We start from the raw sequence: 15400 nt of genomic DNA on the forward strand, positions 1-15400 counted from the left end.
GTCACAGTGGTCAGGTTTTCTGCCACTGAGTACTCTCTGTTTAGGACCAAATAGCATTCTAGTTAGCTCTGTTTTTTTGTTAATTCTTTTAAATCAAATCAAATGTATTTGTCACATACACATGGTTAGCAGATGTTAATGCAAGTGTAGTGAAATGCTTGTGCTTCTAGTTCCAACAATGCAGTAATAACCAACGAGTAATCTAACCTAACAATTCCAAAACTACTACCTTATACACACAAGTGTAAAGGGATAAAGAATACAGTATGTACATAAAGATATATGAATAAGTGATGGTACAGAACGGCATAGGCAAGATACAGTAGATTGTATCGAGTACAGTATATACAGTGGGGCAAAAAAGTATTTAGTCAGCCATCAATTGTGCAAGTTCTCCCACTTAAAAAGATGAGAGAGGCCTGTAATTTTCATCATAGGTACACTTCAACTATGACAGACAAAATGAGAAAAAAATCCAGAACATCACATTGTAGGATTTTTTATGAATTTATTTGCAAATTATGGTGGAAAATAAGTGTTAGTCAATTAGGGTGTGCAGGGTGAATACGTTGTCTGTCATAGGGTCATTTGGTAAAAAAAAACGATTTGATATTTGCTCAGTACACTGTTTTCATTGAGGAGATGTACGAGTCCGCTGTTAATGATAGTGCAGAAGATTTTCCCAAGGGAAACAGGCAAAGTGTCAATACAGGACTAAGATCGCAAAGCATGCATACAGGACTTAGATCAAATCTTACTACACTTACTACACTGACGCTCGTCGGATGTGGCAGGGCTTGCAAACTATTACAGACTACAAAGGGAAGCACAGCCGAGAGCTGTCCAGTGACACGAGCATACAAGACGAGCTAAATAACTTCTATGCTCGCTTTGAGGCAAGTAACACTGAAACATGCATGAGAGCATCAGCTGTTCCGGACAACTGTGTAATCACGCTCTCCGCAGCCCATGTGAGTAAGACCTTTAAACGGGTCAACATTCACAAGGCCACTGGGCCAAACGGATTACCAGGATGTGTACTCCAAGCATGCGCTGACCAACTGGCAAGTGTCTTCACTGACATTTCAACCTTTCCCAGTCTGAGTCTGTAATACCAACATAGTCCCTGTGCCCAAAAACAGGTAACCTGCCTATATGACTACCGAACGAAGCACTCACATCTGTAGCCATGAAATGCTTTGAAAGGCTGGTCATGGCTCACATCATCACCATCATCCCAGAAACCCTAGACCCACTCCACTTTGCTTACTGCCCCAACAGATCCACAGATGATGCAATCTGTCTTGCACTCCACACTGCCCTTTCACACCTGGGCAAAAGGAACACCTATGTGAGAAGGCTTTTCATTGACTACAGCTCAGCGTTCAACACCATAGTGCCTTCAAAGCTTATCACTAAGCTAAGGACCCTGGAACTAAACACCTCCCTCTGCAACTGGATCCTGGACTTCCTGACGAGCTGCCCCCGGTAACAACACATCCACCACGCTGATCCTCAGCACAGGTGCTCAGTCCTCTCCTGTACTCCCTGTTCACTCATGACTGCACGGCCAGGCATGACTCCAACGCCATCATTAAGTTTGCTGATGACACAACAGTGGTTGTGATCAGTGGCCTGATCACCGACAACGAACAGCCTATAGGGAGGAGGTCAGAGACCTGACTATGTGGTGCAAGGACAACAACCTCTCCCTCAATGTGATCAAGACAAAGGAGATTGTGGACTACAGCAAAAGGAGGACCGAGCACGCCCCCATTCTCATCGATGGGGCTGTAGTGGAGCAGGTTGAGAGCTTCAAGTTCCTTGGCGTCCACATCACCAACAAACTAACATGGTCCAAGCACACCAAGACAGTCGTGAAGAGGGCACAACAAAACCTATTCCCCCTAAGGACACTGAAAAGATTTGGCATTGGTCCTCAGATCCTCAAAAGGTTTTACAGCTGCACCATCGAAATCATCCTGCCTGGTATAGCAACTGCTCGGCCTCCGACCGCAAGGCACTACAGAGGGTACTGCATATGGCCCAGTCCATCACAGGGGCCAAGCTTCCTGCCATCCAGGACCAGGAGGTGTCAGAGGAAGGCCCTAAAAATTGTCAAAGACTCCAGCCACCCTACTCTCTGCTACCACACGGCAAGTACCGGAGCGCCAAGTCTAGGTCCAAGAGCCTTCCTAACAGCTTCTACCCCCAAGACTCCTGAACAGATAATCAAATGGCTACCCAGACTATTTGCATTGCCACCATTCTACGCTGTTGCTACTCTCTGTTATTATCTATGCATTGTCACTTTAATACTCTACATGCATGTACATATTACCTCAATTACCTCGACACCGGTGCCCCTGTACATTGACTCTGTACCCCCTGTATATAGTCCCGCTATTGTTATTTTACTCCTGCTCTTTAATTATTTGTTAATTTTATCTCTTACTTTTTTCAGGTATTTTCTCATAACTGCATTGTTGGTTAAGGGCTTGTAAGTAAGCATTTCACTGTAAGGACTGTTGTATTCTGCGCGTTGTGTCAAATACAATTAGATTTGATTTGAGGTTGCTGTTGAAGCATATCCCACGGTAGTTATTGGGGTTAAATTTGTCTCCACTTTTTGTGGATTGGGGTGATCAGTCCTTGGTTCCAAATATTGGGTAAGATGCCAGAGCTAAGGATTATGTTAAAGAGTTTAAGTATAGCAATATTTTATAATTTCATTGAGGATACCATCATCACCACATGCCTTTTTTGGTTGGAGGGTTTATATTTTGTCCTGTAGTTCATTCAATGTATTTAGAGAATTCAGTGGGTTCTGGTAGTCTTTAATAGTTGAAAAGAGAAGCGGTTTACCTATGCATCTCCGTTTTGGATAACTCTTTGTGTTGTTTGTTTAGTATTTTCTCAGAAGTGGTTAGAGTATGGATTCTTCAATTACATTGAGCTGATTTCTGACGTGCTGTTCCATCTTTTCCCGTAGTTTATTTCTGTATTGTTTCAGTGATTCACCATAGTGAAAGCGTAGGCTCAGGTTTTCTGGGTCTTTTTTGGTTGGATAGGTTTCTCAATTTCTTTCTTATATTTTTGCATTCTTCATCAAACCATTTGTCATTGTTATTCATTTTTTCTCTCTGCCTCTCCCTCTTGCTACCTCACCCTCTCTCTGCCCCTCTGTCTCTTGTTCTCTTTTTGTGATGCTAATCTCTGTCATGTTAAACCAGACACAACTTCTCCCTCTGATGATTTAACAGGAAGTGTTTAGCAGGGGGAGCGTTCAGGTTCACCTCTCCAGGTCGCTGTGTTCCCTAATTAGAGGTGCGTTCAAGACCCTGCAGAGACTGCGTTTGTTGTTGTACCAGACTGTGGTTCGTTTGAGTACCTTGTAATGTTAGTGTGTGCGTGACTAAGCCTATCACCTCTCTGACAAGACAGAGGGGCTCATCTGTTCCCTATCTCCCCCGACCAGCATGCATGCTCTGATTGGAGGGATGTGCCTGGGCATATTAACTATCTGGTCATAACTGTGTTTGTGCAAAGAAGTGATGCAAATGAGGCCTAACTTACTGTTAATTTGCATTTCCTTACTGTGGATAGGCACTGTATTATCTGTCTTATGGTTATGTTTTATCAAGTTAGAGACGGTTTTAATGGCATTCATGTTTCATTTGAATGGAGGAGAATGACTGCAAGTTCTCCTCTGCGTTGTTGATTCTATCATGTTTATAATGCCATAGTCAACTGTTAGATTTGTGCCAGATTGCGATGATACTAGATCTCATGCCTTTGATCACCTGGCCTGAGAGGGATAGTGTGACACACACACACCAGTGTTGGACAGTGACGTTTAAGACTAGGAGAACAATTATTGTTTTTACAGCATTATGAATGACTGTCATTCATATTCCATTCACCCAGCTCAATGTAACATCGATAGGTTTAGGCTACTACATGATACCTGAATTTGCCCTATAGCCATCATGAGGTTGCTACAACCTAGCCTAAAAATGTTCATTTTCATAGCAACCACATACAGCATCATCACTTTGCTCGTTGTATAATTCCTTCTTGCATCAACGCACTCTCCTCCTCTTACCTTTTCCCTTCAGTGCACAACACAACAGCTGCCTGTAACCATATCAACAACCTCTCCAAGCCAAAAGTTCATACTAGCCTACATCGTTGTCCATAGCCACGAGAAGTAGGGGTGCTGAGGGTGCTGCAGCACCCCCTGAAAAATCTGAATAAAAAAATATTAATAAAAAAAGTTTAAAAATTTTCAATTCAATTTTTCACAAAAAAAATTGGTAAATAAGTGAAAGGTTAACTAAAAAAATACAATGAAATATGCAGTACCACTCAAAGATTTGGACACACCGACTCATTCCAGGGTTTTCTTTCTTTAACATTTTCTACATTGTAGAATAATAATAGTGAAGTCATCAAAACTATGAAATAACACATGGATTAATGTAGTAACCAAAAAAGTGTTAAACAAATCAAAACATATTTGAGATTCTTCAAAGTAGCTACCCTTTGCCTTGATGACAGCTTTGCACACTCTTGACATTCTCTCAACCAGCTTCATGAGGTATTCACCTGGAATGCATTTCAATTAACAGGTGTGCCTTGTTAAAAGTTCATTTGTGAAGGAATTTCTTTCCTTCTTAAAACTTCTTACGGGCAGGTGGAACGGTAGCGTCCCACCTGGCCAACATCCGGTGAAAATGCAGAGCGCGAAATTCAAAAATACCAAATTCAAATATTTAACATTCTTAAAAATGTATCTGTTATACGTCAAAATAAAGCTTAAATTCTTGTTAATCCAGCTGCTGTGTCAGATTTCAAGAAGGCTTTACGGCGAAAGCAAACCCTGTGATTATCTGAGGACAGTGCCCCACATACAAACACATGAAAATCATATTTCAACCAGGCAGGTGTGCCACAAAAGTCAGAAATAGCGATATAATTAATGCCTTACCTTTGAAGATCTTTTTCTGTTGGCACTCCAAAATGTCCCAGAAACATCACAAATGGTCCTTTTGTTCGATAATGTCCTTCTTTATGTCCCAAAAATGTCAATTTATTTGGCGCGTTTGATTCAGAAATACACCAGTTTCAACTCGCCCAACAAGCCTACAAAGTATCTAATAAGTTACCTGTAAACTTGGTCCAAACATTTCAAACAATATTTCTAAGGTACCCTAAAACGTAAATAATCGATAAAATTTAAGACTGAATAAACTGTTTATAATACAGGATAAAAACAACGTGAAGCTCGCTCCAGTTCACGCGCACCAAAACAGTAGAATCCACCTGGAGTGACACTTACAATGAATAGGACTACTTCTTTATTTCTCAAAAGAAAAACATAGAACAATTTCTAAAGACTGTTGACATCTAGTGGAAGCCATGGGAACTGCAACCAGGTTCCTATTAATAAGGGAATTCCATAGAAACCCATTGGAAAATCCAATGACCTCAATTTTTGTTTTCCCTGGATGGTTTGTCCTCGGGGTTTCGCCCGCCATATCAGTTCTGTTATACTTTAGAGTGTTTTCTATCCAAACCTACCAATTCTATGCATATCCTTGCTTCTGGGCCTGAGTAACAGGCAGTTTACTTTGGGCACGCTTGTCATCCGAAGCTGAAAATACTGCCCCCTACACGAGAGGTTAATGTGTTTGAGCCAATCCATTGTGTTGTGACAAGGTAGGTTGGGGTGGTATAAAGAAGATAGCCCTATTTGGTAAAAGACCAAGTCCATATTATTTAAAAAAACAACTCAAACAAGCAAATAGAAACGACAGTCTATCATTACTTTAAGACATGAAGGTCAGTCAATCCGGAAGATTTCAAGAACTTTGAAAGTTTCTTCAAGTGTAGTCGCAAAAACCATCAAGTGCTATGATGAAACTGGCTCTCATGAGGACCGCCACAGGAAAGGAAGACCCAGAGTTACCTCTGCTGCAGAGGATAAGTTCATTAGAGTTACCAGCCTCAGAAATTGCAGCCAAGAGCTCTGATAGGTTGTCCTCTGGAACTCTATGGAATGGGGTGAGAACCATGAGTCTCCTAAGTTTTGTATTGAAGTCAATGCACCCAGAGGAGAATGGAAAATAGCTGTCCTCCGGCTACTCCATGGTGCTACCCTAGAGAGTGCTGTTGAGGCTACTGTAGACTTTCATTGCAAAGCAGTGTATTTTAATCAGTTATTTGGTGACATGTATATATTTAGTATAGTTTATCTAAACTGGGTAACTTTTTTAATGTCATTATTTTTCTTTTATGAAATTCTCTGAGTAGGATGGTTCTCCCCTTCCCCCTCTGATGAACCTGCACTGACTTTCACACATGCACACACACACACACATTAACTGCAGGCCCCTCCCCCACCCGGTGACACCAGCAGCATTCTGGGAACCGGTTGTACAATGACAGACAGAGAGGGTAGAGCATTGAGGGTAAACAACACAAACACATCAACGCAGCAACAACCACCAGATGAGGAAACCTGCGACTAACCTAACTTAATTTGATCTGCTTTTCTGGTCAAACTTGGGCTGTGAGGGATTTGTCATGGAGAGGCAGTGCACCACGGACAGGCATGGGAAACCCCAGCCACACTGGAGAGGAGCTTACTCAGGTACTGTTCAGATATTATTGTTGAGTGTAGTTTTCTTTTTGAAACCTCAAACACCCACACATTGTCAAATATATCCAGAAATAGATGCTCTATGTTGTAAACCTGCTGAGGAAGAGTCGTTTTGTGTAGATGGGGTTTTAAATTGTGAGTCTTAAGACAGAATAACGTGTGTACAGTATGCTGGATGTGTTGGCCCCCACAGTACTTAATGGGGGTCCGTAGTGCATCAGCACAGCACACATTGTACAGTTCTGTAGTAGGGTTTAAGCCTGATGACAAGTGATCTGTTTAGCGTTTAGCGTCATGTGTAGAATCAGCCGACCCTCTCGCTAGCGATTCTCATGAAACCAGTTTTAACCATGGCAGTGGCAAATTAAGTTAGAAAACCATGTTGCATCTGCAACAACAAACTATCATTATGAAGACTAAGATGCTTAGTTTATGGCACAGTGTCTTACTTTAAATACATTTTACATTTTTGCCCAGATTAATTTTTTATCCCCAAATTGTCATTGACAAACTGCGTCTGGATTAAATTCTTGGGTCATTTTATACAATTTTACTTAAGAAAAACCAAAGTTATTTCAATACAACCCCCAAATATGTTCCTGTTGTTTGCCCATAAAGCATAACAAATGCTATACTAGTTGAAGTTTACATTGAACTATAATATTTATTACATTAAAGCACAGTGTCTATGGACATGTTTCTCATTACCGCATCATTTTTAGGTCCGTTTCGGTAATGAGAACTTTAATTTCAATATGATAATAAGCATCAGTTATTTAATTAAAGCAGAGGTTGTCAAGAAATATGAGTTTATCATTTTTTTTAAATATATATATATATATATTTTAACTTAAAGCCACAATCTGGAGTTTGTTTTTCAGCAGAGAGCAACCCCGTTACTTAAAGGAGGTGTGTACATTTTGACATGTGTACCTGTTTTAGTACTTACCTATACTGTTGTTTGATATCCCAAGACAGTGTTTGGTCCATATCCCACATATCTAGATACTTTATATGAATATCATGTTATACCATTTGCCCACAGGATCCCATTCAATTTAGAAATACATCTGAAATACCTTGGAACGACACGTCTTTTTTTATGTTTAAGTCCACTTTTGACTTTTGAAAGTACATGCACGTAATTGCAGTACTTCTACTAACATAAGGGGCATTTTAGGCAATTCCACTAAGATCAGTGATTTGAGTATTATGCAAGTCATTTGGGATTAACAAATGACACAATAAAACGAAGTATTGGGTTACTGAATCTCTCATAGAACTCGGTACCATTTTTTAATGGCAAACTATGCAACACTCATTACCGAAACATGCATTGTCATCTCTGAAAACTGCTTGTCATTACCACAATATACCAATATTTAGGAAATATTAGGAAAAACGTCATGTTTACTTTGTAATTTTGTCTTAATCTGATAGTGTGCCATTTGTTCTTTTATCCATATATTTGTACATAAAAATAACATGTACACACAAATAACAAGATTTAGGAAAGGATGTCTGAGAAATTACAAAATGCATTTTAATAATTTAATTGTAAACATATATATTTTCAGTGTTGTTTACTTCAGGCCTTTTCATTAGGTGAGCAATGTTAAAAAATTATTAGAAATGGATTTGTTTATTACTTTTTTGGACTTTGAAAACTGTTACGGTAATGATAATTTTTTTGCTGTGCTTGTTGTGTAAATTGTGGTAAGTTGCATGAAATCAGATCAATAAACATAACAATAATTATGAAATAGATAAATACAGATCCTAATCTTAGTGATCCAAGAGGAATTATTGTGGAATATGTGTATCTTTTTAGGCAAAAATGTTTGGTCAAGTGCCAGTTTTGTGAGAATCACTGGGGTGTTATAGCACTGCCCGAGGGAAGAGGAGAGGAAAGGAGGAGAGGATGGAGAAATGTTCAGAAGTTGTCAATTATGCTTGTCAATGACTCAGCAGCTCTGCTCTGCTTTTTGCTGACTGCGTGTGTTTACTGTTACTAGGCTGTTTTTAAAGAGGCATTTGAAATGTTAACACTGCAGGGACATGATGAGTGTGTGGCACTAGAACTAAATGGAGTGTGTTCACACACACACACACAACCAGGGTGGTGGAAGGTGCTCTATATCAAAATTTGTTCTATGTGCCGAATACAACAGTACAACAATACAACCTTACCGTGAAATGCTTACAAGCCCTTAACCAACAATGCAGTTTTTAGAAAATAGAGCTAAGAAAATATTGACTAAAAACAATTCCGAGGCTATATACAGGGGGTACAATGTGTCGTGGTACAGGTTAATCGAGGTCATTTGTACATGTAGGTAGGGGTAAAGTGACATAGATAATAAACAGCAAGTAGCAGCAGTGTAAAAACAAAGGTTTATATCTATATCAGACTGTGTCAGAGGAAGGCCCGTAAAAAGACTCCAGCCACATAAGCTGTTACCATCCAGCTACCCTGCTACCATCCAGTAAACGGTACCGGACCTACCATCCAGTAAACGGTACCGGACCAACAGGCTCCGACACAGCTTATCATAAGTCATAAGACTGCTAAGTTGTTAATTAAATTGCCCTTATCATATGCTGCACTCTGTTTGTTTTGACCTGGTACTCTCTGTATTTAGCTCCACATTGATCTGGTACGGGTACTCTCTGTATTTTTTTATTTAACTAGTCAATTAACTAGTCAATTAAGAACAAATTCTTGTTTTCAATGACGGCCTAGGAACAGGACGACAGATTTGTACCTTGTCAGCATGGGGGTTTGAACTTGCAACCTTCCGGTTACTAATTAAACGCTCTAACCACTAGGCTACCCTGCCGCCCCAGTATTTAGCTCCACATTGATCTGGTACTGGTACTCTCTGTATTTAGCTCCACATTGATCTGGTACTGGTACTCTCTGTATTTAGCTCCACATTGATCTGGTACTCTCTGTATTTAGCTCCACATTGACCTGGTACTGGTACTCTCTGTATTTAGCTCCACATTGATCTGTAACTGGTACTCTCTGTATTTAGCTCCACATTGACCTGGTACTCTCTGTATTTAGCTCCACATTGACCTGGTACTGGTACTCTCTGTATTTAGCTCCACATTGATCTGTAACTGGTACTCTCTGTATTTAGCTCCACATTGACCTGGTACTCTCTGTATTTAGCTCCACATTGACCTGGTACTGGTACTCTCTGTATTTAGCTCCACGTTGACCTGGTACTGGTACTCTGTATTTAGCTCCACATTGATCTGGTACTGGTACTCTCTGTATTTAGCTCCACATTGATCTGGTACTGGTACTCTCTGTATTTATCTCCACATTGATCTGGTACTGGTACTCTCTGTATTTAGCTCCACATTGATCTGGTACTCTCTGTATTTAGCTCCACATTGATCTGGTACTGGTACTCCCTGTATTTAGCTCCACATTGATCTGGTACTGGTACTCTCTGTATTTAGCTCCACATTGATCTGGTACTCTCTGTATTTAGCTCCACATTGATCTGGTACTGGTACTCCCTGTATTTAGCTCCACATTGATCTGGTACTCTCTGTATTTAGCTCCATTCTTATGTATTTTATTTCTCTTGTGTTACTCTTTTTATTATCTTTTTTAAAAAACTCTGCATTGTTGGGAAGGGCTTGTAAGCAAGCATTTCATGGAAAAGTCTCCACCTGTTATATTCGGCGCATGTGACAAATAACATTTGATTCGATTTGACACACACTGCAGTAGAAGGTTAACACCACAGCTCTCAGGTGGTTGGCAGGTCATTTGCCCTGAAGGACATGATTGTTGGTATTTTTCCATACAAAACCAAACATAGCCCTGATTCAAACATCCACACTATGCTAGGCACAGTAATGGTGTCAGACACCTTCATCAGAGCTTTGTATAGTCACTCGTTTTTTCTTTCATAACATCTCTCATCACTCCTAATCGACAATGAATATCATTGTCACCTCTGTGTCGCCTGTCGTCTGACTGAATGGCTGTCATTGACAGTGTTCGTCCCCGTGCCCCATAACTGACCTATGGCTCCCATCACTCCTCAGGCCTGTCCAATCACTGAGTTAGGTTTGTAGGCCTCCTTGCTCGCACACGCTTTTTCAGTTCTGCCCACAGATTTTCTATAGGATTGAGGTCAGGGCATTGTGATGGCCACTCCAATACCTTGACTTTGTTGTCCTTAAGCCATTTTGCCACAACTTTGGAAGTATGCTTAGGGTTATTGTCCATTTGGAAGACCCATTTGCGACCAAGCTTTAACTTCCTGACTGATGTCTTGAGATGTTGCTTCAATATATTCACAGAATTTTATTCCCTCATGATGCCATCTATTTTGTGAAGTTTACCAGACCCTCTTGCAGCAAAGCACCCCCATAACATGTTGCTGCCACCCCTGTGCTTCATGGTTGGGATGGTGTTCTTCGGCTTGCAAGCCTCCCCCTTTTTCCTACAAACACAACGATGGTCATTATGGCCAAACAGTTCTATTTTTGTTTCATCAGACCAGAGGACATTTCTCCAAAAAGTATGATCTTTGTCCCGATGTGCAGTTGCAAACCATAGTCTGGCTATTTTATGGCGGTTTTGGAGCAGTGGCTTCTTCCTTGCTGAGCGGCCTTTCAGGTTATGTCAATATAGGACTTGTTTCCTTTTGGATATAGATACTTGTGAAGTTGCTAGAGGAAACAGGTACACAAGGTCCTTTGCTGTTTTTCTGGGATTGATTTGCACTTTTCGCACCAAAGTACGTTCATCTCTAGGAGACAGAACGTGTCTCCTTCCTGAGCGGTATGATGGCTCTGTGGTCCCATGGTGTTTATACTTGCGTACTATTGTTTGTACAGATGAACGTGGTACCTTCAGGCGTTTGGAAATTGCTCCCAAGGATGAACCAGACTTGTGGAGGTCTACAATTTTTTTTCTGAGGTCTTGGCTGATTTCTTTTGATTTTCCCATGATGTCAAGCAAAGAGGCACTGAGTTTGAAGGTAGGCCTTGAAATACATCAACAGGTACACCTCCAATTGACTGAAATTTTCCAAGCTGTTTAAAGGCACAGTCAACTTAGTGTATGTAAACTTTTGACTCTCTGGAATTGTGATACAGTGAAATAATCTGTCTGTAAACAATTGTTGGAAAAATTACTTGTGTCATGCACACAGTAGATGCCCTAACAGACTTGCCAAAACTATAGTTTGTCAACAACAATTTTGTGGAGTGGTTGAAAAACGAGTTTTAATTTCTTCCGACTACAACTGCATGTATGTACTGCTACTGTACTGCTCACTGCCTTGGATAGGAAACACGCTTTCTGCAATCTATACTAAAGTGTGTGTGTGTGTGTGTGTGTGTGTGTGTGTGTGTGTGTGTGTGTGTGTGTGTGTGTGTGTGTGTGTGTGTGTGTGTGTGTGTGTGTGTGTGAACAGCTGGAAAGCCTGGCATCAGGAGTCCAGATGGTGGGTGTAGAAAGCCCTCTTTAATCCCTGCAGCCGGATATCATACCCTCACACCACACACACACCCATCCCCCTCCATGCCCCCACAGTAAGCATGTACTCTATTCCCCTAAATACTCAATACTCACTTTCACTTTGGCAGTTTCATCTGTACTGTAACATCAAGAATGTCTGGTTGATGTTAGTATTGGACTTCAGCATCCTGACTGTTACTGTCGTAATGGCAAACGTTAGAATGTGGCTGCTGTTTGTGTTGAAATTTAAGAAAGATCGGAACATTTTGTGTGTGTGTGTATACAGTGCCTTCAGAAAGTATTCAGACCCCTTGACTTTTTACGTTACTCCTTATTCTAAAATGTATTCAATATTTTTGATTGATTAAATATCTTTTCTCATGGTCTGAGAGTTTTGACAAACTCCAAGCGGGATTTCATGTGCCTTTTATTGAGGAGTGGCTTCCGTCTGGCAACTCTAACATAAAGGCTTGATCGGTGGAGTGCTGCAGAGATGGTTATCCTTCTGGAAGTTTCTCTCATCTCCAAAGAGGAACTCTGGAGCTCTGTCAGAGTGACTATCGGGTTCTTGGTCACCCTTCTCCCCCGATTCCTCAGTTTGGCCGGGTGGTTCCAAACTTCTTCCATTTAAGAATGAAAGACGCCACTGTGTAATTGGGGACATTCAATGGTGCAGAAATGTTTTGGTACCCTTCCCCAGATGTGTGCCTCGACACAATCCTATCTTTTGCTCTGACATGCACTGCCAACTGTGGGACTTTTTAATATAGACAGGTGTGTGCCTTTCCAAATCATGTCCGATCAATTGAATTTACCACAGGTGGACTCCAATCAAGTTGTAGAAACATCTCAAGGATGACCAGTGGAAACACTCAATTTTGAGTCTCATAGCAAAGGGTCTGAATACTTATGTAAATAAGCTATTTCAGTTTTTAATAAAAACTTGTTTTCCCTTTGTCATTATGGGGTTTTATGGTGTAGATTGATGTGGATTGTTATTTATTTAATCCATTTTAGAGTAAGGCGGTAACGTAACAAAATGTGGAAAAAGTCCAAGGGTCTGAATACTTTCCGAATGCACTGCATGTGTGTGGGCCTATCATGGTATTAATAGCATGGCTGTTTCCTCTTTAATGTTTTATGTGCATATGAAATGGCTCTGGTGAGTGTCTTAGCTCTCCCTAGTGAGGATGCCCTACATATCACATTCTAACTCATTAGAATGAAATCTCTGAGGGATGGAATATTACTTTATTTCCAAACAAATAAAATAATAACTCTCCCCTCGTGTGAACCAGAGGATCAGAATTGCTCAAATTATGCATATAGCAGCTGTTCAGAATCCTGCAAAAGCTACACAAGAGATTCCAGAATTCGATCCTCTCTCTCTCTCTCTCTCTCTCTCTCTCTCTCTCTCTCTCTCTCTCTCTCTCTCTCTCTCTCTCTCTCTCCTATTCAAAAAATCATTGAGCTCTATAAACTACTTCAGGCTGGTTCCTCTTGCCCCTGTTCTTTCCATGTTGGGTGAATGTTTGGGTCTTGGTGTGTCTTACAGTACGTTACAGTAAACTTGATATATTAGCATTTGGTAACATTTGGACTTGTCATTGCAGAAAAGAAAGGCAAGCCCAGCTGTTTCCATTCCAAGAACACTGATGAGGAGGCCTGTGTCGGGGTGAAGATCGAACACGCTAAAGGTCAACTTGATCCCTTTCTCACTCTTAATATCACAATCTCCTCTTTTAATATTGCTATCTCTTATCTCCCCTCTCTCCTACTATTAGTTTCTGTTCATTAGCTACTGTAGTCTACTGTACTAAAAGAGGAGTATTTAACCTTTGTGAAATGACAGGCCCTACGGTGCTGTGTAGATGTGAGCATGGTGTACTGCTCATTGTGCTGTGCTTTCCTTTTCTAAAAGCGTTCTCCTTCCTTCCCCCAGCCCGAGGTGATAACACTGTCAATGCTTCTCAGTTTAACCAAGTGTAGTCGTGTGATGTTAAGCCAATGCTGCGTTTGAGCACGGGTATGTGGGACAGAGTGTATGTCTTTTTTCTCTCTGTTTAGCGCAGAGAGAAAATGAAAGTAATAGAATGAAAGGGTGCCAACGAGGAATGTGGTCCCATCCAGATTAGATGAGCAGTGCAGAGGGAAGGGGAATGCATGCTGAACTGTAGAAATACTCCCCTTGGCAGCACACAGGTTCACAGAAAATGTGTGTGTGTGTGTTGTGTGTGGGTGTGGCTTAAAGCAGTAATTATGTATGAGTCTCTCCCTTCTGTGCCACACTTTCTCTGTATTTTGCTTTCTACCGTCCTCCCTCTCTTCTCATCTGCCAGTCTTCTTACCCCCGTTCTCTCTATGTTCGTCTGTCCTTTCCTTCTATTCATTGTATTTATATTTCTTCCTCTGTGTTTATCTGCTGCCCCCCCCCCCCCCCCTTTGAATGCTTGTCCTGTCATATGCCACCCCCCCCCCCTTCACTCTCTTTCTCCTTCCCTCCCTCCCTCTATCCCTCTCTTCCAGTTTTCCCCATTGATCAGCCTCAGAGGGGGTAGCCTATAATCTAAAATTGGACTGTGAACAAGTGGGTGAGGGGAGTGTTCATCTGATGAAAGTCTGGGTGGTTCAACAGGCCTTACTGTAAATCCTCCTGTCGGTCGGTCGGTCGGTCGGTCGGTCAGTCGGTCATCTGGTCTCTGGGAGTTCAGTCTGGAACTGCTACTCAAACACTGGGTTTAACTCTCCTTTTCACTACAAGGTGATTCCATGCCAGCATAGTCTGAAAATATTTTGGGTATCTCTGATTGTTCTGGCAATTCTCACATAGTTACTTCATTTGGAGGAAGGATGTTTCAAGTGCTTTTTACATTTGTATAACAAATACTTATTGAGAAAATCATGATGAAAGTGGCAATTCTAGGCCCTTTTTAGACCTGTACATGCCTCCTATAAGACCTTATGATCCGTGAACCGTACATTCCACAGACAACATCTTGGTGTCATTATACTCCTTATAATGTTCTCTCAAATATGGAGTATGTCTAGATTCTGAAATACACATTTTCACATACATTTATTCAACAGTAAAAAATATGAATATCTCAAAACTACCCTTTTGGATATTGCTTATTTTTAGACATATTGTTTGGCACAATATACTCTTCAAACTGATCAAATATCCAGAGTGTCAGAGTGGGCTCTCTGGTACTTTTAAAGGCCAGGTAGCAGATAATGCACAT

General features: G+C 41.0%; 1 protein-coding gene across 7 annotated transcripts in view; it reads left to right on the forward strand.

The window, feature by feature from the left end:
* The window catches only part of fgd4a (FYVE, RhoGEF and PH domain containing 4a), a 115149-nt gene that overhangs the window by 55908 nt on the left and 43841 nt on the right, over positions 1-15400 (forward strand). For 6 of the 7 annotated variants that reach the window (XM_021601933.3, XM_021601950.3, XM_021601923.3 and 3 more), the window contains exon 2: positions 13772-13855. In XM_021601933.3, the coding sequence (XP_021457608.2) occupies positions 13772-13855 (84 nt within the window). Of the gene's footprint in view, positions 1-6407; positions 6656-13771; positions 13856-15400 lie in introns of those variants that run through there. The other variant, XM_021601943.3, reaches the window with a different exon arrangement.

The sequence above is a fragment of the Oncorhynchus mykiss genome, chromosome 1, assembly GCF_057628025.1.
Source record: "Oncorhynchus mykiss isolate SJ-2025 chromosome 1, ASM5762802v1, whole genome shotgun sequence".
Classification (NCBI taxonomy): Eukaryota; Metazoa; Chordata; class Actinopteri; order Salmoniformes; family Salmonidae; genus Oncorhynchus; species Oncorhynchus mykiss.